The following is a 26,210-nucleotide window of genomic DNA, read 5'->3' as shown; positions in this document are numbered from 1 at the left end:
AGGTGCGGGAGTAGTTGCCAGCACCGCGTCCTTTGCGGTGACTGGCGGTGCCGCAGTGGAGGCAGGCAACTTAAGAGCCATCAGCCTCGGCACTGGCATAAGATGCTACTCAATGTAAATGAGAACAACCGATGCATGGACTGTGCCGGAGATGCCAGGAGCATCGCATGTGCTGAGCTGTGGAGCGGCCAGCACCAATGAGACTGACCTGGTCGGCGACTGTTTTGAGGCTATGTGCTCCCTCTGAGCGATGAAACCAGGTACTTTTTTCTCAGTTTCTTATGTTTTGAAGATTTTGGCAGTGGACTCTGCTGCAAGGAGGACTGATGGCCTGGGTCAGAGGTGGGCCTGAGGGACTTTTCCATGAGGATGAGCTTCAGCCTCAGGTCTCTGTCCTTGTGTGCCTTGGCCTTCAATTTATTAAAGTGGACACATCTGTGGGGTACATGGGATTCCCCTAAACACCGAACACATGGAGAATGGCCGTCCAAGATGGGGATGCCCTCTCTGCACATTGTGCATCTCTTGAAACCTGGTGAACCAGGCATTTTATGGGGTCAGTAAATCTGAGATAAAAAGGGGGGACTTTTTTTCTTTTTTAAACAGAGAAGGTAAGTCTAAGAACTAAACCTTACCTAACTAAGAAAACTAAGCTAAATATTACAAATTTGCCTAAACTAACTATGAAGAAGCGAAAAACGAGCAGGACCACTGAGCTCTGTCTCAGAGAAGGAACTGAGGAATCTGGGCCGCGCACGTGCTATTGAGACTAGGGTGACCAGATGGCAAATGTGAAAAATCAGGACAGGGGGTGGGGGGTAATTGGTGCCTATATAAGAAAAAGCCCCAATATTGGGACTGTCCCTATAAAATCGGGACATCTGGCCACCCTAATTGAGACACTGCACAGACACTGCTGTAAAACTCTCCAAGCGAAGGCACAGGGACATCTCTCGAGGAACAACAAAATGAGATTCATCTAGGAAAAATGCAAGTGAATATGTCTTGGGAAAAGAATAATCCAAAACACAAGTTAAATGGGGGGGGGGCAGAATCCTTGGAAAGCAGAGATACCAAAGGAGACCAAGATGTGATGGTAAAACATACTTGACACTTGGCAGTTTCAAAATATATGTAGAGTCCTGCATGGATACAAAATTTGTATCCGCATCTGATCTGCAAACATGGTCCGTGGATACAAAGCATATCTGCAGATTTGCAGGTCTACAAATATATGAACAGATAATATTTCTTCAACAGGACACATCTGAAGACTTGTAATTAAAACTGTATTGAATAAATCATTGGCTGAACAGCCCTCACAGCTCTACCAATAACTAATTTCCATGAATTATTCCATATTGTCCTTTTATTGATGGAAAATACTTAATATGTAAGATGTCATGCATATCGGCAAAGCTGTATCATCAAGGAGAAAGGACAACCGGAAATAATGGCAGGAGATAAGAATAAAAGTGATTATAACAAATTTAGAGGCTATTAAGAAAAATACAAAACACATTCACTGCAAAAGAAAAAGGGGGGGAGGTTATTTTTGATTCTGAATGCCTCTTGTAATTCAGATTTTTGGATCTTTTAAATTAATCTGCAATTAAAGTTAAAACATTATTTCTACGAGCACAATTGTAGATGATAAAAGAAAATGGTAAAAATCAAATGAATTAAATTTTAATTATAAAAGAATTTAATGATGAAATTTAATTTTTATGATGGCCAGTCCCTCAAAATGTTTAAAGAGTAAGTGTTAGATTAAATTTACCATACAATGAAGTCAATTAGCCCTAACGGATATCTTCCCACTGATTTAAAAAAAATTCAAGAACAAAAATGAAAGAGAGGCTCTTTAAAATTGAAAGTGTACAAATGAGAGTAAATCAAGAAACGTTATAAAAATAACTAGTAAGTCTGTCACTCTCTTAGTAGAATAATATTAAATCTTAGAGTCTTCATATGTCCACTGAAGCCCAACAGAAGCCTTTCAAGAAAAACAAGGATTGCACTGAATTTTGATTATGTTGTCTGTAAGCCATATCCAATTTTCAGGGTGAAACAATGTAATAAAAAGAGCTTAACCTGCAGCCATTCTATAACATCCATTCATGAACAGCTGCCTGCATACATTATACTTTACAAAAGCCACTATAACACAAGAACAGCAACAGTATTTCACATTAGGCAAGCCAGTCCCTCTTTTCCTCCTCACCTCTCTAAAAAATCAGAGCAAATGGAAGGTACATTGCACAAGTCTGTCTTGCTCACCAAACACTTTTCAGATGATTGACATGCATAAAAACGTAGCACTGTTGCAGCTCCTCAGGACTACACTGGAGTACTGGGGGCGTTTTCTAATCTTGAAATTTTTAGGATGATCACCAAACAAGCTGGGACTCAGAACAGCCTTAGTCTAAATTATCCTGCTCATAAATGAACTGGAACAAATTAGGGAAAATCCACAGCTCAGCCCTGGGTCCAAACTGACACCCATAAATAAATTCAAAGTCTATGTATTAGTTATGCCATTGTGCCTCCCACTTTAGGCAAAGCTGACAAAGCAGCAAACTTGGAAAAGGACCTACAGCTCTTGGCAACTTTTATTGATGAAGCTAAGGCTCTGATGCTCTATGTGGTCAATCTACTTTCTTTCTCCAGCTATACATCCATAGAGACATCAGAATAATAGTACCCACCTACTGGTATATCTTCTGCAGTTATGCCCAAGCCCAGAGACAGACCGGCAGCCAGCATAAACAATAGTGAGTAACAGTGATCTCTGGGTTCGTTAAACTGAAACTGAAGTCTCAAAAAGAGACAACTTTGCTGCTGCTGCTCTTCAGCTATTGTGGTGGCCTGCTACAGAGCAGAAACTAACAGCATAAAAAGAAAATGTTTTTTAGTTTTAATTTTTTTTAAAATATCGTTTGCCCAACACTTATGCTGTAGTCATTAAATATCTTAATTGTCCACCTTCTGATATCTGGTTCAGTAGGAGATATGAAGCCAGTGACAAAGCAACTAAAGTGACACTAGAAATTACAAAAGACTCCCTCATCACCTATCTTGTTGTGCATATATTTGCCTATTACACCTTCATTTTTGGCTTTTCTGCTGCTGTTACAGAGACCAGGGAAGGGGGGGCATGATCAACAAAGGAGTACAACTGACTAGTCACAAGCTGCAGTTGAATGCGCAAAGAAAAACTGAAAATATAGGGAATTATTTTTCTCTGATATTTCTCAGTTACAGTAATCTTAAATTTCAGAGTAGCAGCCGTGGGTTGCTTATAACAATAAGTACAGAATTCTCCAATGGAAATCTGGTTTATTATTCATGTTTATTACAGTACTGCCTACAGATCGACCATGAGCCGGGTTCTATTGTGCTGGGCACTGTGCACAGAAGTAGATGGTCCCTGCCCCAGAGAGCCTACAAGCTAAATAGAGATGTGGGAGAGGGGCAGGGAGTCCCAGGAGGGGGCGGTCAGGGGACAAGGAGCAGGGGAGGTAGGATAGGTCGGGGTTTTTGAGGGGGGCATTAGGGGGGCGGGAAGTGGGAGGGGGTTGAATGGGGGGGGTGAGGGCCAAGTTGTTTGGGGAAGCACAGCCTTCCCTACCCGGCCCTCCATACAGTTTTGCAACCCCGATGTGGCCTTCAGGCCAAAAAGTTTGCCCACCCCTGAACTAAAAGGAAAGAAAAGTGAAGAGAGAGGGGACACTGAAGGGAAGGGGTGTCCCTTTAAATATCGCTCCTGATGGTGGGGTCAATGCATCACTTTCTTCTCCTTTCTCTTCCCAGCAATAGCAGAGTGCTGAGGAGGAAAAAAGTTCAAGTGGGACTCTGACAGCTTTACTGCAGGGATTAAGCCCCTTCTCAGAACTGGGGAGACCAACAGAAGCCCATTGTTACCGGTACTTTGACACTTAATCTCTTGGTCCTTTTGTCAACACCAATGGGCAAAAATCCAATTAATTGAAAATAAAATATCTTCAAATTCTGTAGCCAAAATGTTTTCAAGTTGTCACTAAAAAGTTCATCTGAAAGATGATGAAGGTATAAATTGGTTCTTATTTATCCCAGCGACCACTACTTAACACACTACTATAAAGTATAGATTGGTAGCATCTAGCATAATGGCAATTTGACATTTTCAAATAGCACCATTTTGTTTCAAACTAAATTCAGCATCTGGAAGATTCAGTAGAAGCATAACTCCAAGACTGTGTGAAATTCTGGACCTACTGAAGTTAATGGGAGTTTTGCAATTTATTTCAATGGGGAAAGGATTTAACCCTACACTTGCCAAACAGCTTGGTCATAAAAACTTCTTCTGCATCCAACAACAGAACTTTCTTCCTTCTCATGGTCAAGCCAAAGCCTTTGGATATCTCTTCCCACGTTTTGGGAAGTCGAATGGAACCAAAACGTCTAGAGACATCTACTATACGTGAATCTGGTAGTGCCACCTATACTTGAGGTTGCCTAAAACTTTCCCCCATAAGACCTCAGTTGTATATAACTTCAGCCACGACAATCTTAAGCTTATCATGCCAGGCTAAAGGGTTTTCTGTTTTGTTTTGTTTTAAATTTACTCTAAAATGGTGACTCCTTTGGCTTTTCTCCCTGCCTCTCAGTTTCTAATCTTTAGGATGGGGATATCACCACTTAAATTCATTAATGTTTGTGAAGCACTCAATTGTTATGGTGATAGCATCACAGAAGTGCCACTAAGGAAATTAATAATTTTGTATTCAGTGAGGTGTTTAGATGGCATGCATTAAACAAGATCTGGGATCACACACTGAATGTGGAGGATAAAGAGAAATATTCAGCAACTACTCATTCACTGAACGAGACAGGAGTCCCAGGAAAAATATTATTATGTGATCATATAATTAAACACTATTTTAATGCATAGGCAACCTCAATTCTGAAATTCTTAACTTTTGAGTGTTAATTGTGCAACCTTAGCATTCTTTTAATGTAGTTTTTGGAACACAACTGTATATACTTAAGTCCCGAATACAAAATATGAGCACTGCTCATGCAATTTGTAAAGAATGACCCAATCAGAAATATTCCAAAACTGTATATGTACAGTTATATGAAATGTTAATGGAATCATATGTAGATTCAATTAAGTTTAAATGATACAATTCATTCTAGCTATGAAAACTATATGAAATAATCTCAGCATTAACTTCTCAAGCAACAATTATAATTCAAGGCACCAAATAATGTCTTAAATTACCCTATAATAAGTGCTTCTGACTCTTATGGAGCAGTGGAAGTAAAGCGTGTTTTATTTCAGAGTTACAATTATAAAAAGACAATTGGCTGTAACAATGCCTTGATCTCTATGAACACAGATTTTAAACAAACATAACTACACTTATGTTTAATATAAAAACATAACCTTCTGGGCACAACAGTGAAGCATGTCAGGAACATAAAGACTAATATTTACCTGTTGTATAGTTTCCACACAACCCTCACCAAAAAAGGTATTCATTTGCAGTATTTGAAAGACTCACTTTCAAAAAAAAGTGAAAGAAAGAAAAAGAAAAGAAAAGAAAAAACATTTTTTTATTTAGAGTATAGCTTAGGACCAGAACCTGATGTTCTCATTTACATTGAGTAGCATCTTATTCCTCCAAGAGTCCCAGTGACATCTTATGGAGTATAGTTTTACTCAATGCAAGCAACAGTATCAGAATCCAGCCCTTTATACTTCCCATATATCGCACCATTCACTGGGGTTCTTTGGTAAGGACACCCATCAGTTGTGCTGTTGAAGCCACTGCAGAATAGAGACCTAGCACACACAGCCCTTCTAATGCCAAGATATGACTTATCACCAATTTCAGGGAGCGTTCCTTGCTCTGCACTGACTGTACAGGTAATTTGTACTTGCTCTGTCCCTCTGCTCTCTATGGAAAAAGGAAATGGTGGACCACAAAGATAGACAATAGAGATAAAGGAAAGGTGATTCTTGTGCTCAGCCATATACAGTAATGACAGAAAATTTAGCTTTATTCCCAGTAAAAAACATTAAAAGACCTGAGTGGTATAAATGAGAATCAGATCCTAATTTTTGAAGAACAAGGTTATTTGTAGATTTGCTAAGCTATTACCTTGTTGGCTAATAATGAACCAACCTTTTTCTTTGCGCTGTAAAAATCTGATACTGACATCATTTGCTTGGGCAGCAGGAAAAAGATGTACCGGAGGCCTTGGTTCCAGGGTTTCATAAGTGCGTCCACATGAGCTGCTTAGGGCTGCAAAAGCAAATGACTATGGTGTTCAAATAGGACGAAAACAAGTCTATTAAGAGTCACCACCATCTGGGTATCAGGAACCAGAATAGCGAAGGAAGGAATCTCTGCTCTCTCAGGAAAACTAATGTATCATGAGATTATCACGGTCATTAATACAGCATCATAGATGTTTATAGCATTTTATGGATAGCTACAAGACAGCATTATTACCCTGGGGAGTTTACAATCTATTAAGTCAGACAAGGAATACTGAATGTCCAGAACCAGCATAAATATTTTGGATAGGCCCTACAAAACAAAATAGAACCGATTCCTGTAAAGCATGATCTAACAGGAGGCACGTGGCCAACATAATGATATGAGAACAGTCTCCCCAAACCCAACTGACTCATTTTGCAGTACATAAGAAATGTGTGCTGTGCAGAAGTGGGGGAACTTCTGACCCACACTCAGCTTGCTGCTGCAGAATTGGAGCCCAGCCACATTCTCCCTTCAACCCGAGCTACCAGTGCACCCGAGGAAGGTTTTTGTTCACAAGGAAGAGAGTCATGGAAAACAAAAAGTAGGTTTCTAGCAAAGCCATAGTTTTCCTTTACATTTGTAGCTATCCAAGATCTGGTTGGCGAAGGAAGGGGTCTGCAGCAGGGAGTTTTGGGGAAAAAATAGGTAACAACCACACTGTACTGACTTATTAGCAGTACGAGTTCATGTTCACTCTCCCCTCCCGCCATGTTCATCAGATATCAAGTAACGGCAATCAGTAGCCATCCAACACTGCATCATGACTCGCATACAGATAATACTCAAGAAGGCAACAGACAGTGGGAGAGCAGGTGCAGGGAGCTATGGCAATCTGTTATAGCTACATATATTGCTTTATCTTGGGGAGAAACAGCCACCTTTATAAACTGATCTGAACAGGTACAAACCCTTATCTCAGTTTAAGAGTGGTTTATCTTGACTTAGTTTAAACCTGTTCCCAGTCAACTTCAGCTAAATTGAAAAATGCCATTCAAACTGAAACAAGTGTGTCCACACAAGGGTTTGCACTGGTTTAACTAAGGGCATGCCTATACTGCAGTTATGGGGTGTGACTGCAGCTCAAGTAGACAAACCCGAGCTCACTTTAAATTTCGCTAGCTCAGGTACCAGAGCAACAAAACTGTGGCAGTACTTCAGCAGGGACTGTACAAGCTCACCCAGAACCCTGGGTAATTACTCACGGGGCTACCACATACTGAAGTACACACTGCCATGACTTCCCTGCTCCAGTACGTAAGTTAGCTAGATTAAAGCTCGTTCAGATATGTTCACTCAAGCCGCAAATCACATCCCAGGATTCCAGACATACCTAAGGTGGGAATTCTACTGAGTTAGGGTTAAACCACTAAGCTTTCTCATGTAGACAATTCAGAAAGGTACCACATCCAGCTTTACTGAAGCATCTTGTTCCTTTTCATGGATTGCTGCTTTACTCTGAAATTAATTAAAACTAATTTAAATGAGAGAATTCCCATTTCCAGAACAAATTTTCCACTTTACACTCAAAAGGAGAGCTACAAAAGAACTAAACTGAAAACAAAGACAAAATACAACTTTTGGATAGGGTTTTTATACCCAAAAAAGAGAAGAGTGCCAGAATCTCCATGAAGTCCACTAGAGACCTTGCTACTGCTAACAATTTTACATGGAAAGTAGTGGGACACAGTGGTGACGGATGGCAGGATAAAATGAAAAGAGTGAAAGATTGATAATTCTAGTAGCAAAAAGGTTGGATGGAAAAACATTCTTAAATTATTGGGGCCCTAACCCTGATCTTCATGTCCAGCCAAGCTGCGCTTACCAAGTTAACTACTACAAAGGATGGGGTTAGAATGTATTTTTAAAACCCTAACATATCAATACTGTTTCTTTGCATCGGTCTTCACAGCTGAGAATGTGAGGGAGATTCCCAAACCCAAGCCATTCTTTTTAGGTGACAGATCTGAGGAACTGTCCCAGATTGAGGTATCATTAGAGGAGGTTTTGGAACAAAGTGATAAATTAAACAGCAATAAGTCACCAGGACCAGATGGTATTCACCCAAGAGTTCTGAAGGAACTCAAATGTGAAATTGCAGAACTGCTAACTGTAGTCTGTAACCTATCATTTAAATCAGCTTCTGTACCAGATGACTGGAGGATAGCTAATGTGATGCCAATTTTTAAAAAGGGCTCCAGAGATGATCCTGGCAATTACAGGCCTGTAAGCCTGACTTCAGTACTGGGCAAACTGGTTGAAACTGTAATAAAGAACAATATTGTCGGACATAGATAAACATAATTTGTTGAGGACGAGTCAACATGGTTTTAGTAAAGGGAAATCATGCCTCACTAATCTACTAGAATACTTTGAGGGGGCCAACAAGCATGTGGACCAAGGGGATCCAGTGGATATAGTGTACTTAGATTTTCAGAAAGCCTTTGACAAGGTCCCTCACCAAAGGCTCTTATGCAAAGTAAGCTGCCACGGGATAAGAGGGAAGGTGCTCTCACGGATTGGTAATTAGTTAAAAGATAGGAAACAAAGGGTAGGTATAAATGGTCAATTTTCAGAGCAGAGAGAGGTAAATTGTGGTGTCTCCTGGGGGTCTGCTCTGGGACCAGTCCTATTCAACATATTCATAAATGATCTGGAACAGGAGGTAAACAGTGAGGTGGCAAAATTTGCAGATGATATAAAATTACTCAAGATAGTTAAGTCCCAGGCAGACTGCAAAGAGCTACAAAAGGATCTCTCAAAACTGGGTGATTGGGCAACAAAATGGCAGATGAAATTTAATGTTGATAAATGCAAAGTAATGCACATTGGAAAGCATAATCCAACTATACATATAAAATGATGGGGTCTAAATTTGCTGTTACCACTCAAGAAAGAGATCTTGGAGTCATTGTAGATAGTTCTCTGAAAACATCCACTCAATGTGCAGCAGCAGTCAAAAAAGCGAACAGAATGCTGGGAATAATTAAGAAAGGGATAGATAATAGGACAGAAAATACCATATTGCCTCTATATAAATCCATGGTACGCTCACATCTTGAATACTGTTTGCAGATGTGGTCACCCCATCTCAAAAAAGATATATTGGAATTGGAAAAGGTTCAGAAAAGGGCAACAAAAATGGTTAGGAGTATGGAACAGCTTCCATATGAGGAGAGATTAATAATCCTGGGACTTTTCAGATTGGAAAAGGGATGGCTAAGGGGAGATATGATTGAGGTCTATAAAATCATGACTGGTATAGTAGATAAGGAAGTGTTGTTTACTCCTTCTCATAACACAAGAACTAGGGGTCACCAAATTAAATTAATAGGTAGCAGGTTTAAACAAATAAAAGGAAGTATTTCTTCCCACAACACACAATCAACTTGTGGAACTCCTTGCCAGAGGATGTTGTGAAGGCCAAGACTATAACAGGGTTCAAAAAAGAACTAGATAAATTCACAGAGGATAGGTCCATCAATGGCTATTAGCCAGGATGGGCAGGAATGATGTCCCTAGCCTCTGTTTGCCAGAAGCTGGGAATGAGCAACAGAGGATGGATCACTTGATGATTACCTGGTCTGTTCATTCCTTCTGGGGCACCTGGCACTGGCCACTGTTGGAAGACAGGATACTGGGCTAGATGGACCATTGGTCTGACCCGGTAGGGCCATTCTTATGTTCACATTTATTTCTTAGACAAGCTTCAAATCCTATCATGTTAAGGAGAAATCTTAAACAAGAACTGGGCATAGAATCTCCCCATTCTCTAGAAAGCTGAACTATCTGGATACTGGAACACTAAAATCTACTGTCCCATTAATTTATTCTGCCACCCAGAACTCATCTTCCAGTGGAGAATGAATTTATACTTTTTATGAAGCTGCGTTTCATCACTACAGTGCAAATACAGCATGACAAAAGATACAACTATGTGTAGAGTAACCAGACATCCCGTTTTAACGGGACAGTCCTATATTTAAGCCTTTTTCCAGGTGACCCAACTTTTTGTTAGATACAGGCAAACTGTCCTGTATTTTCTGGGATTGCAGCACAGAGCCGGGGGGGGGGGGAGGGGGCAGCAAGCAGCCATGCCCCACCCCCTTTGCTCTCTCCAGCGCACGTCCACACCAGAGTCTCCCTTACTGCCGCCTCCTCCAGCAGCACTGGCGGTGGCAGTAGTGCCAGGGATGGGCCAACCAGAGCACACCCAAGAGCTGCCCAGGCTTCGCCACTTCCCCCCGCTCCTGCTACTGCTCCAGCCCCACCGCCCCTCCATAACTCCCAGGAAGCACCCCCACAGTGCCACCATCAGCTCCCGCCTTACACGGGTGAGTAGCTGGGGCAGGGTGTGTCCCCCCCCTCCTCCGTGCACCTGCTGTGCCTCCTGCCTGGCGCTTGGGGAAGCCCGCGGGGATGGGGGTCCCTGCTCAGCCCTGGTGGGAGGATCCCTTCTCTCCTGGGGAGAGGGGCTCCACTGGCTCCCTGGCAGGGGGAGCAGGCTGCGAACAGTGTTTCACCTCACTGCCAACCCACTCCGCACCCCCACACGTGGGACCCGTAGTGGGGCATGGAGGGATGTGGGCGGGGGGAGAAGTAACACCTGCCCTGCGCTGGAGGGAAGGCTAGGGAGAGCAGCTCAGGCTGGCCAGCCCGCCTCACATGCAGGAGGGCAACGGGAGTCTCGGGCAGCCCAGTGCGTGGTGGTGGTGGGGGCTTGGACCACCAGCCCTGCAGACAGGCAGGCAGCAGGGTGGTTCAGGCCAATCCCAGGCGCCAATAGGGACGGGGACCTCAGGCTGGCTCTACAAGTTCAGGAAGAAGGGCTTGGGCTGGCCCAAGTGCAGGGGCGCAAGGGTGGCCTTGGGCAACCCTATGCGCAAGGAGGTTGGGTGATCCCAGAGCGGGCTCAGGACAGTCCAGAAATGTCCAGTTTTCCATTTGGGAAAATATGGTCACCCTAACTATGCAATGAAAATCAACTCCCAAATTTATTCTAACATCCTGTTTACTTACATGCAATTCCAAAAAATGACTCTGGATCAAACACTTAACATTATGCATGTGAGTAAAGAAATCAATTGGACTACTCAAGCACGTAGCTGTTTGCAGGATTGGGGCCAATATCAATTGATTTGCTTCTCCGTCCGCCTGCAAGTGGGGGGAGTAATTTTCTTTTGTCTTTTAATTTCCAAGAAGAAATAAGTTAGTATCCACAGTGGATGGTTATCTCAAAGAGCTGAGCTCATCTTTGTGCATAATGCTTTCAAACGGTAGACAGACAAATTACAGCAGATAAATAGTAAGAGTAGCTTCCACACGACCAGGTTTTGTAAAAGCTATTTATTCTCCTTAACAATACTTTAAACCAATTGCTGATGTGTAGGGTAATTAACATGCAAAATCAAATTCTTCACAGATGAATTGGAGCAAGTTGGAATAGTTCAGAATGCAGCTACTCATCAATAGACAGTCCTCAGCCTTGGACAATGATTTACATTTTACTGCATACTGAAGACTGTAATTAAAAACCTGAAAAGAATGTAATCCATTCACCAAAGAAAGGGTTATTAGTTGTCTAGTGAAGGATAAACAAGGCAGTAATATTTTATCAAGAAAATAATTAGTAACTTCAAAACTAAATGCTATAACTTTTCCAAAACCACATGCTCATCAGATTTTCACATTCAAATGTTATGCACAGTTATACTGAGAAACAATATACATAAATTAAGTGAAAAAATTATTTAAGACAAAGAGAGATAGTATACCTAGTGCTTAGAGAAAATATTGGGAGGCAGGACTGTCACTGACTCACCACATTGCCTTGAATTCTCTGTGCCTCTCATTTAATATAATACTACTACTTCTACTTCCCTAACTTAAAAAAGTATTTGTAAGGCTTAATTAAATGTTTTCCAATGTGCTATGAGATCCTTGGATGAAAATTCTCCTTCCCCATATAAAGCCTGAGTAAACAGGCTTTGCACTTGGCATCAACATGAGGGTTAGAAGGATGAAATACCATTTCCTCAGCCAGCACTCAGGAGACAGACACCCATGCCACTGACCTACAACCAATATTACATCCCTTGAAAGTTCAAAAGGAAAATGGAAAGAAGAGGAAGAAGCTCCTTAACGTCTAGGCCAGATTGTGGTTGGGGACAGGTATAGAATAGAGAGTTCACTGTAAACTACACAAAGTAGATTATTGGAAAATTTTCAAAAGCACCTAAGTCCCTCTTTAAAAAGTGATTTTCCAAGGTATTTAGGAGCTTAAAATACATAGGTTATAGACTTAACTTTCATTGAAACTAACCTGCGTAGGTGCTTCTGAAAATCCAGGTACTTTTTCTAGCCCTTAGGCACTTACGAGCCTAAGTCCCACTAGCATTCAGTGAAATGTAGGCTCCTACATCACTTTTGGTAAAATTTTTGAAGAGTGCCTATGTTTTGCAACTCTACAAGAATTAGCATAATTATTCTAAATGAAAAACATGACTACTACTACTACGTTTATTATGTTATTTTTCAAAATTTCTTATTTGCTAAGAGAAAATCATTTTATGGAGATTTGGAAATATTAAAGCCACAACTGGTTAACATTTGTATGTAGTCCTACACAGATGTTTGCATCAGTCTCGGAAAAGTAAGTTACAGACACTAGGCAGTTTACAAAACGTTGCTTTTAATATGTGCCATTATCTAAAAAAATATATTTGTATAAATAGTAGAGAGTTAATAGTCCCTTTTCCAGTCATTTATGGTTCAGACATCATTTATTCACATTTACTAGGTTACACAGTGAATGTTTAGATAGGTTTCTTGGCAAAAATGTGAACGAAAACTAAAACATTTTACCATATATTTTGCTAAGAAATCTATTACTCTCACTGAGCTCAACAAACAAGATGTTTGTGGTTAAAAATCTTCAGCTGCATTAATCTATTTGAGATGGTTTTAGAAAGGAAATTGATTTTGCTATGCAATCCCATTTTCAATAGTTCAATTTTATTCACAAATATGCTCACCTACATTTACTCATATAACCATCCTTAATTTTTCTTAATGCAGATAGTTAGCTGGAAAAAGAAGGAAAAAAACCACTACAAGTAGCAAATAGCCATTCAGTTATGGACCTGAAGACAATATATCTGACAAAAAAAATTCCCCCAAATATTTGAACATATATAAAAAAGACCCACAGCATGTTGGGAATTGCAGTACCTTATTGTGATGCAAAAATCAGGATGATTGCTCCCCTTCAACTTATCACTATGTTGCAGTTAAATTGGCCACAAAGCACACCCTATATATTTTATGGCATAAGTACAACAGCATAATTATCAACTACATTTATGACAAAAGAAACAAGAACAGAAAACATCACAAGTAAAAATAGCTGCATTTCTTGACTTTTTAATTTTTAACTGTGCAACCAGCAATATAGGGGGTTTTTGCAGCTACCATTCACCCTAGAAAATACTAGTAAACACTGCACAGATGGAACAACTTTAAATAAAACCAACTGAAAAGAATAATTCATGGTCACATTTTTAGGGATGGATAATCCTTCCTCTTGATAGAAATAAGAAGTTAAACAGAAACATGAAGTCCAGTCAGGAAGAAATAACCTAATTTATTGCCAAAGGATTATTTTCACTGAATAATAAATTTAACGATTTTGACACAAGCAATAAGAGATGTGGAAATAAATCTACTTCAAGGTGAATCTTACCAGCTCAGAACCACGGCCACCTGGGATTATCTCACTAGTGTACAATTTGTTTAACTGTCCTTATTACCATTTTGAAATAGATTCTCCCTCCCCCACCCCCACCCCCCAAGTTAATCATGAGCTCTTATTTAAAACAAAAGGCGGCCTATTAACATAGGGTTCTAAATAATTCTATTCAGAGGATTCTGCTGGTTCTCCCCCCTGAAACTGTAGTTACACATGCTATTATTATGTATTACAACACTGCACAGAGGCTGGGATTATGACCAGCATACCATTGTACCAGGCACTGTACAGATAGAAAGTCTGTGCCCTTGGTGTGGTGGGAAAGTAAAAGTAAAAACAATTTTAGGTCCCAGTCCTGCAAATGGTTACACATGAGCAGTCTCATAGATTTCAATGGGAATATTCACACGCAAAAGTATGTATGTGACTTCAGGATCATTTTAAGTATTTTGGGGCAAGGACTATGGGTAGGATTTTCTCAGGTGACTTAGCAGCCATATATCCATAGAAAGTCAATGAGACTTTAGCTCCTAAATCCCTTAGGCACTTTCAAAGATTGTACCCTATAATTTTGTATTTATAGCACTTAGCACAATTGGACCCTGACTAGGGCCACAGGACACCACAGTGAATAATAAGTTTAGGACACTCATATTTAGACACTTAGTTCACCTCTTGTAAGTTCATAGTTGGATACTGGAGATCAGAAAAAAAATATCCATTTTGGTAATGTGACTGCAGGATTCAAGTTTCACTCTGCAAGCAGTGAGATTGATGGACATTATTTTAATTTATGCACCTGTAATAACCCATGCCAGAAAGACCACTGCATTTGAGAACACGGTAACAAACCCTAAACCTAAAACATGAGTTGATACACGAATATGCAAGATACTTTCAAATGCTATATTGTCCAAGTAAAAGCCACATAGTTGTCAGTGCTGTTCACAGTCGCTCGCCAGACTCAACATTCCATGACCTAAATATTCACTGAGTAGCGGTCTTATACATGTTAACTCTTCAAAGGCCTGTTCCTACAAGGTGCTGAACACCTCTTCATGCAAAGTGCTGAGCTCCCCTTGCTCAAACAGTTTAAAAAGGAGTGGAGAGAGCTCAACTCCTTGCTGGGAGACCCTCAGCAGCTTGCACGACTGGGCTATGAAGAAATTTAGTCCTCTAAAGTATAATCGTTTTACACAAAGGAAAAGCCATATTTAATGGCAAATGCAAATCCCTTTTTAAATTAGCACTTCTGATAAAAGAGTCACTAGAATATTAGAAGGTAAAAAGTACGCGGGCTAGACTCTGCCCCCTAACACAGCTGCACAGCGAGCTGGGGTAGGGGTTAAGAAGATTCCTGCTCTTGTATAGCCCATAAAGGCATGGATCATAATAATGGCCTTGGCAGCCTGCAGAGTGTAGGGACTGAAAATGAATTGCTCAAAACAGAGGAGAGAGAAATGGGAAGTGAGAATAGTCACAGAAGTGGAGTTGGCTATCACAGAGGGGATTACTATCTAACAGAGCTGATTGGAAAATTCCATGATTTCAATGTTTGTTTTCAACCTGAATTAGCACTAACCATCCAAATTTTATACCCTTCCCCCCCCAACACACACACACAAAATGAAAATTTCTTTAAAATATCTGTTTGGAAATTTGGTTTGACACTGAACTGGATCCACCTGAGCTGCTATGGTGCACCATGGGAGCTGTAGTTTGAGTACCTTATGCTCCCATTCTCTGCTAGGGATGGGGTTCCCTGGGTAGTCTACATCTTGCATGATGCACCACAGTCACAGGACTGCCATGATGGACAACAGCAGTTCAGCCAGAGGTGAGATCACAGTGCATTTTGAGAGATGTAGTCCAGCCAGGAAGCCCACAGGGGAGAATGGAGCCATGAAGAAAGCAAACTACAACTCCCATGTGGCAGCAAGACAGCTCAGGTAGATAGATTAATGCTGAAGTGACCTAAAACAAAAGAAGTTTGGATTCAGTTCAAGACAATGAAATGTTTAGATTCAGGCTGACACCACCCAAAATAAAATATATGGTTTTGTTTGTCCTGACTGAAAAATATAAAAATTGCCCCAAAATTGAAATTTTCACTTGTCTACAACAGTGATTTTTAAACTTTTTTTCTGGTGACCCAGTTGAAGAAAATTGTTGATGCCCATGACTGGAGCTGGGGATGAGGATTTTGGGGCGTGGGAGGAGGCTCTGGGCTGGGGCAGGGGTGCGGAAGTGGGTCAGGGCTCTGGGCTGGGCCAGGGATGAGGAGTAGGGTTGCAGGAGGGGGCTCCGGGTTTCGGGAGGCTCAGGGCTGGGGCAGGAGATTGGGGCACAGTCTTACCTCAGTCGGCTCCCGGTCAATGGCACAGCGGGGGTGCTAAGGCAGGCTTCCTGCCTCTTCTGGCACCAGGGACCGCGCTGCACCCCGGAAGCGACCAGCAGCAGGTCCGGCTCCCAGGAGGAGGTGGGCAAGCGGCTCCATGTGGCTCTCGCCCGCAGGCACCACCACCCCCAGCTCCCATTGGCTGGTTCCTGGCCAATGGGAGTATGGAGCCAGTGCTCGGGGCGGGGGCAGCACACGGAACCCCATGGCCTCCCCCCTAGAAGGCAGACCTGCTGCTGGCTGCTTCTGGGGCACAGCGCAGAGCCAGGACAGGTAGGGAGGGACTAGCCTGTCTTAGCCGGGCAGCACCACCAACAGGACTTTTAATGGCCCGGTCAGCAGTGCTGACCAGAGCCACCACGACCCAGTACTGGGTCGCGACCTGCAGTTTGAAAACCACTGGTCTACAAGACATAGCAAGATCTAATGGTTGGAAGCAGAAGCTACATAAATTCAGACTAGAAATAAGACTCAATTTTAGCTGTGTGGGTAATTACCATTCGGAGAGTTTACCAAGGGATATGATAGATTCTCCATCACTTGAAGTCTTTAAATCAAGAAGATATGCTATAGCTCATACATAAGTTACAGGCTTGATACAGAGATTACTTGGCAAGATTTTTGAATATTTAGTGCAGAAAGTAGGTCTAAATTATCATAATGGTCCCTCCTGGAATCTATTTTGTAGGAATCTCAATTTCCTTAAAAAACACCCAATATTTTGACCAGCCGATGTATTTGGTTTATACGTTTCCTTATTTTTCTTTTAAATAAACTCTAAAATGTTGAAACTAAATTGGGGTATGAAGCCAGCAGGAGAGGAGCCCCTCCCTAAAAGATCTGGGGCCAGATCCTCACGTGCCATAAACCAAAATCGCTCAATTGACTTAACAGAAGAGCATGCAGGGACCTGGAAGAATAGAGGGTGCGCTGGAAGAAGTCAATGAAGCTACATTGATCTAAACCAGCTGATGGTCTGGCCCCGTATGAAGCTTACCAAAGCAGGGATTCCCTCTGCCAAATGTTAGCATGTCCTTAGGTGTGTGGTGGGAGTTTTACTTGCATGAAATATGGGGATAGTGGAGGCAAACGGTGGAAGGGAAAGGACAGCTTTTATTCACCTGGAAAACTGGTTGTATTCTGTTCACCTTTATTTCTCCACAGGTTCCTTGCACTCTATTCCTCTTCCAGTTCCCTGCATCCTGTTCCACGTCCTTTCCCCCCTGAGATCTGTGTCCTCCTCCTTTATGCTTCTGAAGTCACTTGAGTCACATGTATGAGTCCATTCATCCTTTGTCTGTACCCAACAAGTGTCCTGCCCCTACCTTCTATGTGCTACCTTCTCCTGACTCAGAGCTCCTTCATTCCAAGACAGGGAAGAACAACATCAATCACCCCTCGATATGCCCTGCAATGCCCTACCACAAGTCTATACTCATTCCTGATTACCTGATTCTCCCCCGCAACACACACACTGGTCCCACCATCTTTGGCTCAACTCAAGTCAGAAGAAGGTAAGTTTATATTGATAAAGAATATTCTTTATACGCTTAAGAACTCTTAATATATTTTCTGATACTATTTCACCTTGCTCCTGCTCCCAATCCCAGAAAACACTAAAGGTATGTCTACACTGCAGTTAGAGACTTGCTGATGGCCTGTGCCAGTTGACTTGGGCTAGCAGGGCTTGGGCTAAGGGGCTGTTTAATTGAGAAACAGACATTCGAGCTCGAGCTGTGGGACCCTTGCACAGGATCTTAGAGCCCAGGCTCCAGTCCAAACCCAAACACCTATACCACAATTAAACAGCCCCTTAGCCCAAGCCCCACGAGCCAGAGTCACTGATTCGGGCCAGACACGGGTGTCTAATTAGAGCATAGACTACCCTAAAAGACTAACAAAACAAATTTTGAGTTTATAAGCCCAGACACTTTGAAAGTTGTTCTCCCCCCATACAAGTAAAAACATTCTAAAGTAAAATTACAGATACCTTTTCAGAAACACCATATCTCTTTGCCTGCATTTGATCAAATTTCCCAGCTGCGATGAGATGTATAATATCATATTTTTAAATTCTTTCTGCATATCCTATGGGAGATTGAAAAAATCAGGATTACACTGGGGAACTAGCTCCACCCTGAGCTGTGGAGTAAGTATTGGTGCTCCATAATAGAACACTGCCAAGAAACATTAAAGCACCATTAAACATTAAAGCTTACCCATCCCCAGACCAATACCCTTACAAAAAACCTCCCCGGAGAGAAGACAAATCCCTTATACACATGACTAAAAGTTTACAAAACGGGCTCTCACCGCAGCACCACAACCAAACTGAAGTGAGGAGGGAATTTAAATCTCCATGGTAGCCAAGTACAATGTGTCTTGCATGATATTCATGCCTTTAAGGAGCCCAGACACCCCTGCTCCAGCCCAAGGGAATCCCCATGAATCCATCAGAGATTCCTTCCACCACCAGAGCCGACTGTGATACCTCTTCTGCCACCAGCTCAACATGGAGCAAGAGTTATGGACAGCAGGGAGGTGGTGGCAGGATTCACTTCCTCCAAGTATCCCAACCACACTCACTCCCTCTCACATGCATTTCCATCCCTCCAGCTTCCCAGGCACCTCTCCATCATTAACCTCCCACTCACTAATCTGCCCAACAGGGACCTCCCATCAGCTACTACTTATTAGTGGATACTGGACACAGAACCCTCCTGGAACTCATACTGCCGGTGGTGTTGGGGGATTGGTTTGTGCTCCCCTACAGTAGCCACACTGGCTCCACTCCCGGGGAGGGGAATCAATAGCCAGTTCCCACATGCAAAGAGTGTCATATAGCTCAAGAGCTCTGTAGCATGGATCCTGACATTTCCAGGTCCAGAAAGTGGACAGATCAATCTCTGGGGCTCCTAAAGGCAGTGGTGACAGCAGCAAGTCTCAGAAGGAGGAATGAACCCATCTTCTGGTCTTTCAATTCCACGCCCCCCACACAAATTCACTCTCCCAACTTGATTATCATGCACACTGTGTAAAGAGTTGTCACTTTGGATGGGCTATCACCAGCAGGAGAGTGAATTTGTGTGGGGGGGTGGAGGGTGAGAAAACCTGGATTTGTGCTGGAAATGGCCCAACCTGATGATCACTTTAGATAAGCTATTACCAGCAGGACAGTGGGGTGGGAGGAAGTATTGTTTCATATTCTCTGTGTGTATATAAAGTCTGCTGCAGTTTCCACGGTATGCATCCGATGAAGTGAGCTGTAGCTCACGAAAGCTCACGCTCAAATAAATTGGTTAGTCTCTAAGGTGCCACAAGTACTCCTTTTCTTTTTGCGAATACAGACTAACACGGCAGTTACTCTGAAAAAAATCTTAGGATTTCCAGCCATGCCATGGACAAGGCAGCAGCAGGTGCAATAGTTGCCACAACCATGAAGGTGACAGTGAATAAGACAGGAAGATGAGGGAGATGGTCATGTGGAGGTAACCATGCCACAGTTGTCTGGATTCATTTAAGAGCAGGGCCCAATCCTGCAAAACTTAAGCAGAACTGTTGTTGAAGTCACTGGGAATTTTGCTTGAGTATTGATAGGGCACTATATTGTTTTCCTGATTTAGAAATAATTTTGAAAAAAGAAAACATACTGATGTCAGGATTTTTCCCAGAAACCAGTGAGAAAACTTGGACAGCTGAGATGAAGTCTTCACTTTCTCATGTCAAGCAGGTATAGAAATAACTCAAAGACAAAACTGTCTCTTCTACACTTGCCTTTTAAATTATTTTACTTCAGCCTGATAAATGCATTTGCAACTGTATTTCTTTGCTGTCACAATGACTACCAGATAAAGCCCATATTTTTGTTCTTAAAAGATATCACAGAAGCAGGATTCTTTTACTCACATTTTTTTTTATTGTAAAGGTTACAGTTACAAGAATTTGGGGATCAGTTTGTAAAAAACATAATATAGGATAAACTAACACCAGAAACATATGGTGAACCAGAAAAATGTATGCTGGTATTTTAAAATTTATCAGTACACCTTCCCTTCCCAACTGGAAAGGTTTCATATACAGTCCATACAAATACATCTATTATATACACATTACACACCTGCTTTTTACTGTAAGGTACACAAACAAGTATAAAATCACTATCCCTTCCAGAAGCTATGCTGACAGGGAGCCTGAGGAGACCTTCAAGGAAACAGTAGAGGTACAAGGCCTCAAGGTCGATGGCCATATGTCTAGAGGGGCTCTCCCAAGATGTAGGAGGATCTGGGAGATCCCAAGGGTATGGAAACCAGTCCTCTTGTTTCTTCCATAGGGGAAAAACCCATACCAGCCAACAGACAAATTTGGAGGAAATTCTGCAAGGGAACACTGGAGAGTTTTTCTCATCCTTCACCCCCTCAGGTAGCATTTCTCCCATCGGGGTAGGATCTGGCCCAATAAGATATCCAAGTGATATTTTGTCTTTTGATAAGACAGCACCTTGGCTGGTGAATCTCCATAAAAGCTCAGTAAGATATACAAGATAAAATCCATACACAATTTAAGTGTCCTCCTCAAATGATAAAACCTATGGCTACTATGGGTTAGAAAGAAACTGCACCATAAATAGAAAAATTAAGAAGCTGTGTTCTCTTTTAAGAAGACAGACTAAGTCTGTACAGAATGATGGGTAGTATAGGCTTTCCAGCAATGAACCCTTAAGGACATAATTCAAGTCATATCCATAACTGCTGCACATAACTATTTCTTTGTCCATAAGAGGAAATGTATTAATGAATGATTCAGTGACACCGTAACAAAAAACAAACAAATAATATGGGGGGGGGGGGAATTTCAGAGGGTCCATGTTGTCATGGTGACTTCACAGTCATTATGTACTTCAGACCACATTTTAAAGAAAACTACATCTTCACCCCTATCAAAACAACAAACACAAAATCCTGCTAGTTCGTCACAAACCAAGCAAAATATCAACAGATGTATTTGATCATTCATCACCATTAGAAGCATTCAATCAATGCTATAATATTGTCTGATTCAGATATTTAACAAACATAACAGATAGAGCCAGAGTTTTAAAAAAATCTTAACTGTCAAATCAGTTTACATATATGAAGATGGTAATTCTTATAACTCTTCTGACAAGGATTATAGTAGGACTAAGTTTATGCTTTCACCAGATTTTATAAATGACTGGTTACAATACCCTTTTCATTCTTCCAGTTTTGCAGATACTGTTTGCAAACCATTTGTTTTCTTTGCAAAATACTATCAATCTCACATACTGCTTGAGTCACATATAGTAAACAAATACCCTTAACCTGCTGAAATACAATAAAAACCCACATGTAACTACATGTGAATCTTCCAGAAAAGCAGGTTTTAAAAAGCATGCATTGTAAAGATCGTAAAATCAATCCAGCTCATTAAAGCAGGCAACACAGCTAAAAGGTATACTACCAAAATTCTAAATTGCTCACACCCATTGATAAGTGCTTCTAAGTACACCTGCTTGTATACCAATGAATGACAAATGCATAACAAATGCCCAAAGATCTAGCATCTGTTAAGACACCATTTTCTTTATCATATCTGAAAAGACATGAAAGAATCCATGAAAAAGCGAGGTTTGCAACCGATCAGAGAGCTTACCAGCAGTTCACCAGCAGAGCCTGGACAGCCATCTGCCCATTTTTCTTCCTGGAAGCTGTTTCAGGGAGTCACCACATTCACTTCACAGAATGATAATTCTGATAAACCCCACCCCTCAAGTTAATCAATTAATGAAACAAGACTGTTTTCCTTACTAAGCAATGCGTAGACACTAGGTCATTTGAAGGTTGCCCATTCCTTCCTGCTTTAGGGCCTCCCTCCCAAATAACAACTGTCCATCCGAATTCTGCTTTATTATTATTATTATTATTATTCATTCAAAAGCTATAGGAATACGCTGAGCCCTCGACAATACCAGCTTGCATGATGAAAGAGCAAAAGTAGTTTTCAGCCTGCAGAATGCCTTAGAAGGGTTACCATGGAAATGAATGTGGAAAGGGGAGGGGGCTTGTCTGATGACAAGTGCTGCTACTAAATGGAGCAGAGCTTTAAAGGAAGGCTGAATGGGGGCTGTGCAGAAGAGACTGGGGGAGAGAATGTGTTTTACTACTACTACTACTACCACCAACAAAATGACACCTGTGCTGGCTTTCATTTTCTATTAGTGTGATATGTCTAAAGCAAGGAGGCTCTAAGAAATAAAGTCCTCTGGGAAGCAAAGGGCAATGCTGTTTGAAACACCTGCTGGCATAAGAGCTTTCCCAGAGACATTAGCAAGAACTGATGACCTGAAAAGAGTTTATTTGCATATTTGCATTTCCACAAAGAGGAATCTGTGTTTAAATTAAACAAAACAGGTTGGAGAGTATGAACCTGTTGCAGAGTTAAGGCAATTGTAATGAGGATGAATGGTGACAGGAAGGCTTGGAAAGGGGCATCTTCTCATCATTAAAATGCAGAGTAGCATTTCTGTTACTGACAATTGTCATGTATATTTTGAGACCATTCTGGAAACAGATTAGATTAATGATTACAATTCTATTAATAGGATCTAGACAGAACACAAATGCAAAGGCCAGAGATGCAGGAGTCAACATTGTGTCACACGCCTAACCCGACTGTTAATACTGGATGAGATTCCTACTTGAAATACTACAGCAGCGCTCACCCATGCTAGGTCTTGTCAGAACTCCCATTCATAATCAACCGGAATAATTCATGATAGACTGAAACCTGGCTTGAAAGTCTCAGCACAGGGGCCTAACACAATTTAAATTTTCAAAAAAAGAAAAGGAGTACTTGTGGCACCTTAGAGACTAACAAATTTATTTGAGCATAAGCTTTTGTGAGCTACAGCTCACTTCTGCTCAAATAAATCTGTTAGTCTCTAGCCACAAGTACTCCTTTTCTTTTTGCGAATACAGACTAACACGGCTGCTACTCTGAAATTTAAATTTTGTGGCTTTCAGGCACTGCCTGCACTCCAAAAATAGGTCAGACATTATTCGGAGTCAATTAATCCAGACTGCTTTGGATCAGACCATGCCGTCAGATACATGCATGCAACCTCCACTGACTTCAGTTTTAAGTACTGTTATATTATGAAAATGCTTCAAATATTGAAGAAAGAGAAAAAGTGAATTACAGGATATATTATACAGACAGGGTGTTTAAAAGAATGCTTATATTTCCAGTTTTCAGAGTAGCAGCCGTGCTAGTCTGTATTTGCAAAAAGAAAAGGAGGACTTGTGGCACCTTAGAGACTAACCAATTTATTTGAGCATGAGCTTTCGTGAGCTACAGCTCACTTCAGTGTTTGCCAGGAGCCGTCAGCAACTTTAAGTCATCCATTTCACCATTAACTATCATTTTTAAAATCCATTTTCTTTCAGTTTAGCACAATTAAAAGTGCTCACACACTAGCTTAGAGCACGCTGAAAATTATTTAAAATTAGAAAAATAAATCAAAATTCCAATCAGCTCAATCCTGCTATAAACACACCACCACCAGCACCTTGTCCAGGTCTCCAGTCTCCCTTAACTATCCTCTAAGGCCAGGCAAAACAAAACATGCCTGGAAAGTCAGTGAGCTGAAATTATTTTGGACCAAAAGTAGGAGGGGCAACATATTACCTGAGGGACCTTACAGAGAACACCTTACTAGCAGTCTCCTTTTGAGGGCAATCTAGTATCAGCACTTCCGCTGCCGTAATTGTGGTAGTGGGTCACAGGGAGAGCAGCAGCCTCTCCGGCCATTAGGGTACCCTGATGCTGTAATACATACAGGACATGATATCATGCCCTGAGCTCCACAACTCAGAATGCATATGAACAGGGTAAGTTAAGGACTGGAGACCATGTCTGAAGTCCTATAGTGTTTCTAAGAAGAGGCGCACTTGTGCCATGAAATGTGTGTGATTGTTCACCTAGCATTTCTCACTTCTCATGCCAATCAGATTTACACACACAGTCATTTAGATTCATTGATTCCAAGTCCAGAAGGAATTATTGTGATCATCTAGTCTGGCCTCCTGTATAACAGGCCATAGAACTTCCCCAAAATAAATGTAGATACCATTTTCACTTATAAACATCTTATTCATAGTAGCTGCACGTACATTTTTGCATGTTGGACTTAGGCCTCCAGTTTAAAAAGAACATGGTCCTAAGTGTCTGAGATTTTATGGGCTGAAGTCAATTCTTTGCAGTAATGTTTTCAAGTCATACAGCTATCAGTGATGTAAACTGGCATCTCAAACCTGGTATCCTGCATTGCCATTTCTGCTACTTTAACTTTAGCTTACATAAACTGAGCCTTTATTTAAAAGGTCTTTTGAAGAATGCTGGCAGGAAAACATTTCAGCCAGGAGATGAACACTAACCATTTGGAGTCAAATTCTATCTGGAGCTATATACAGATATATACCAGAAAATATACTACTGTTCTGGTCATGCAGAAAAACCACAGAATGGGTGCCCTATGCCCCTCTGCCATAGGAACTGCAGGTACACATATGGCACATGGCCCATGAGATCAGAAAGCATGATTTACGTATTTGCACATGTATACTCCCTGAGCTATCCATGGCCCCGAGACACACACTTCTGGTCGGATTCTTCCCTCTCTACCCTGGAGAGATATACCAGGTGAAGAAACTGGGGGGCAGGGGAGGCAGCACAGGGACTGGTTTTGGCCAGAAGACAGGCACACTAAACACTACTCTTATAATACGTTCACCCATTGAGAGAGGGTGAGGTCTGTAACAGCTTTCTATTTAGCCTTCAGAGTGCAATACTTCATCCACTGTACTAAGCACATGCAAATCAACAAGATTAGGAATATTTACTTCCTTTTTGTATGTATTATGACTGCCATAGAAATAACTGTTTAACCAGACCTGTTAGATTAATCGTACAGTACCTGGTTACACAGATAATGGTTCCCAATGCTCCTATATCTGCCTACCCATTTCATCTTTATAACCACTAATATTAAACTGCCACTCCCTGAGCAAATTCAAGGAAGATTCCACAGCAGAGCCAGAACTGCCTACATAAATGCAAACCTGATGAACTGCTAATATTAACAGATGTACACGTATATTCTAAAACTGTCTCATGACTTAACTGGGCAATACAATCCTACTCTAGGAAAGTATTATACAAATCACATTGTTTCCTAGTAACAAGGTAAGATAGCTCAGAGCAATTTTCACACTTCCTTTCTTTCCTCTAGAAATGAAATGTGACCAAATATTGCAAATTGCTGGCTATTTATCACCAAATGACCTTTTGGTAATCCTTCTGGGACTTCCTATCAGAAATGGTCACATTCAAAGAAATGAAGAATTAATCCCTCACCTGCTAATAGCTGACAAATTGATAGCCTCTCACTGGAAAAGTTTAAAAAATAGTCCAAAACTAGAAGAATGATTTTTAAAAAGTGGGAAAGGCTGTTCTTATGGAAACTTAATGCATCAGTTACATATCCTGCAAACCAAACAGACACTTAGATATTTCACTATCATTTATTCAATATTCATAGTACATTCACCTGAAAAAAAGCCAGCACATCTGTCCCATTTTTTTAATGTTAACATGAGATAGACACCTGGGTGGATAAATAAAAGTAGAGTCAGTAGTTTCACTCAATTTAATAAAATCCCCAGAACCAACATACCCT

The 26,210-nt window shown here is 41.3% G+C and overlaps 1 protein-coding gene across 3 annotated transcripts in view; it reads right to left on the bottom strand.

The window, feature by feature from the left end:
* The window catches only part of FGD3 (FYVE, RhoGEF and PH domain containing 3), a 191,171-nt gene that overhangs the window by 124,855 nt on the left and 40,106 nt on the right, over positions 1 to 26,210 (bottom strand). Inside the window, exons 1-2 of one of the 3 annotated variants that reach the window (XM_084633493.1) lie at positions 22,127 to 22,384; positions 18,447 to 18,544 (exon numbers count right to left, since the gene is read on the bottom strand). The exons of 1 other annotated variant lie outside the window; for it this stretch is intronic. In XM_084633493.1, the coding sequence (XP_084489619.1) occupies positions 18,447 to 18,479 (33 nt within the window). In that variant the 5' untranslated portion in view covers positions 18,480 to 18,544; positions 22,127 to 22,384. Of the gene's footprint in view, positions 1 to 18,446; positions 18,545 to 22,126; positions 22,448 to 26,210 lie in introns of those variants that run through there. One more of the 3 variants, XM_084633491.1, reaches the window with a different exon arrangement.

The sequence above is a fragment of the Lepidochelys olivacea genome (assembly GCF_965140295.1).
Source record: "Lepidochelys olivacea isolate rLepOli2 genome assembly, chromosome: 7".
NCBI lineage: Eukaryota > Metazoa > Chordata > Testudines > Cheloniidae > Lepidochelys > Lepidochelys olivacea.
Note: the sequence above shows the minus strand (reverse complement) of the source record. Positions and strands in the feature narration are given on the sequence as shown.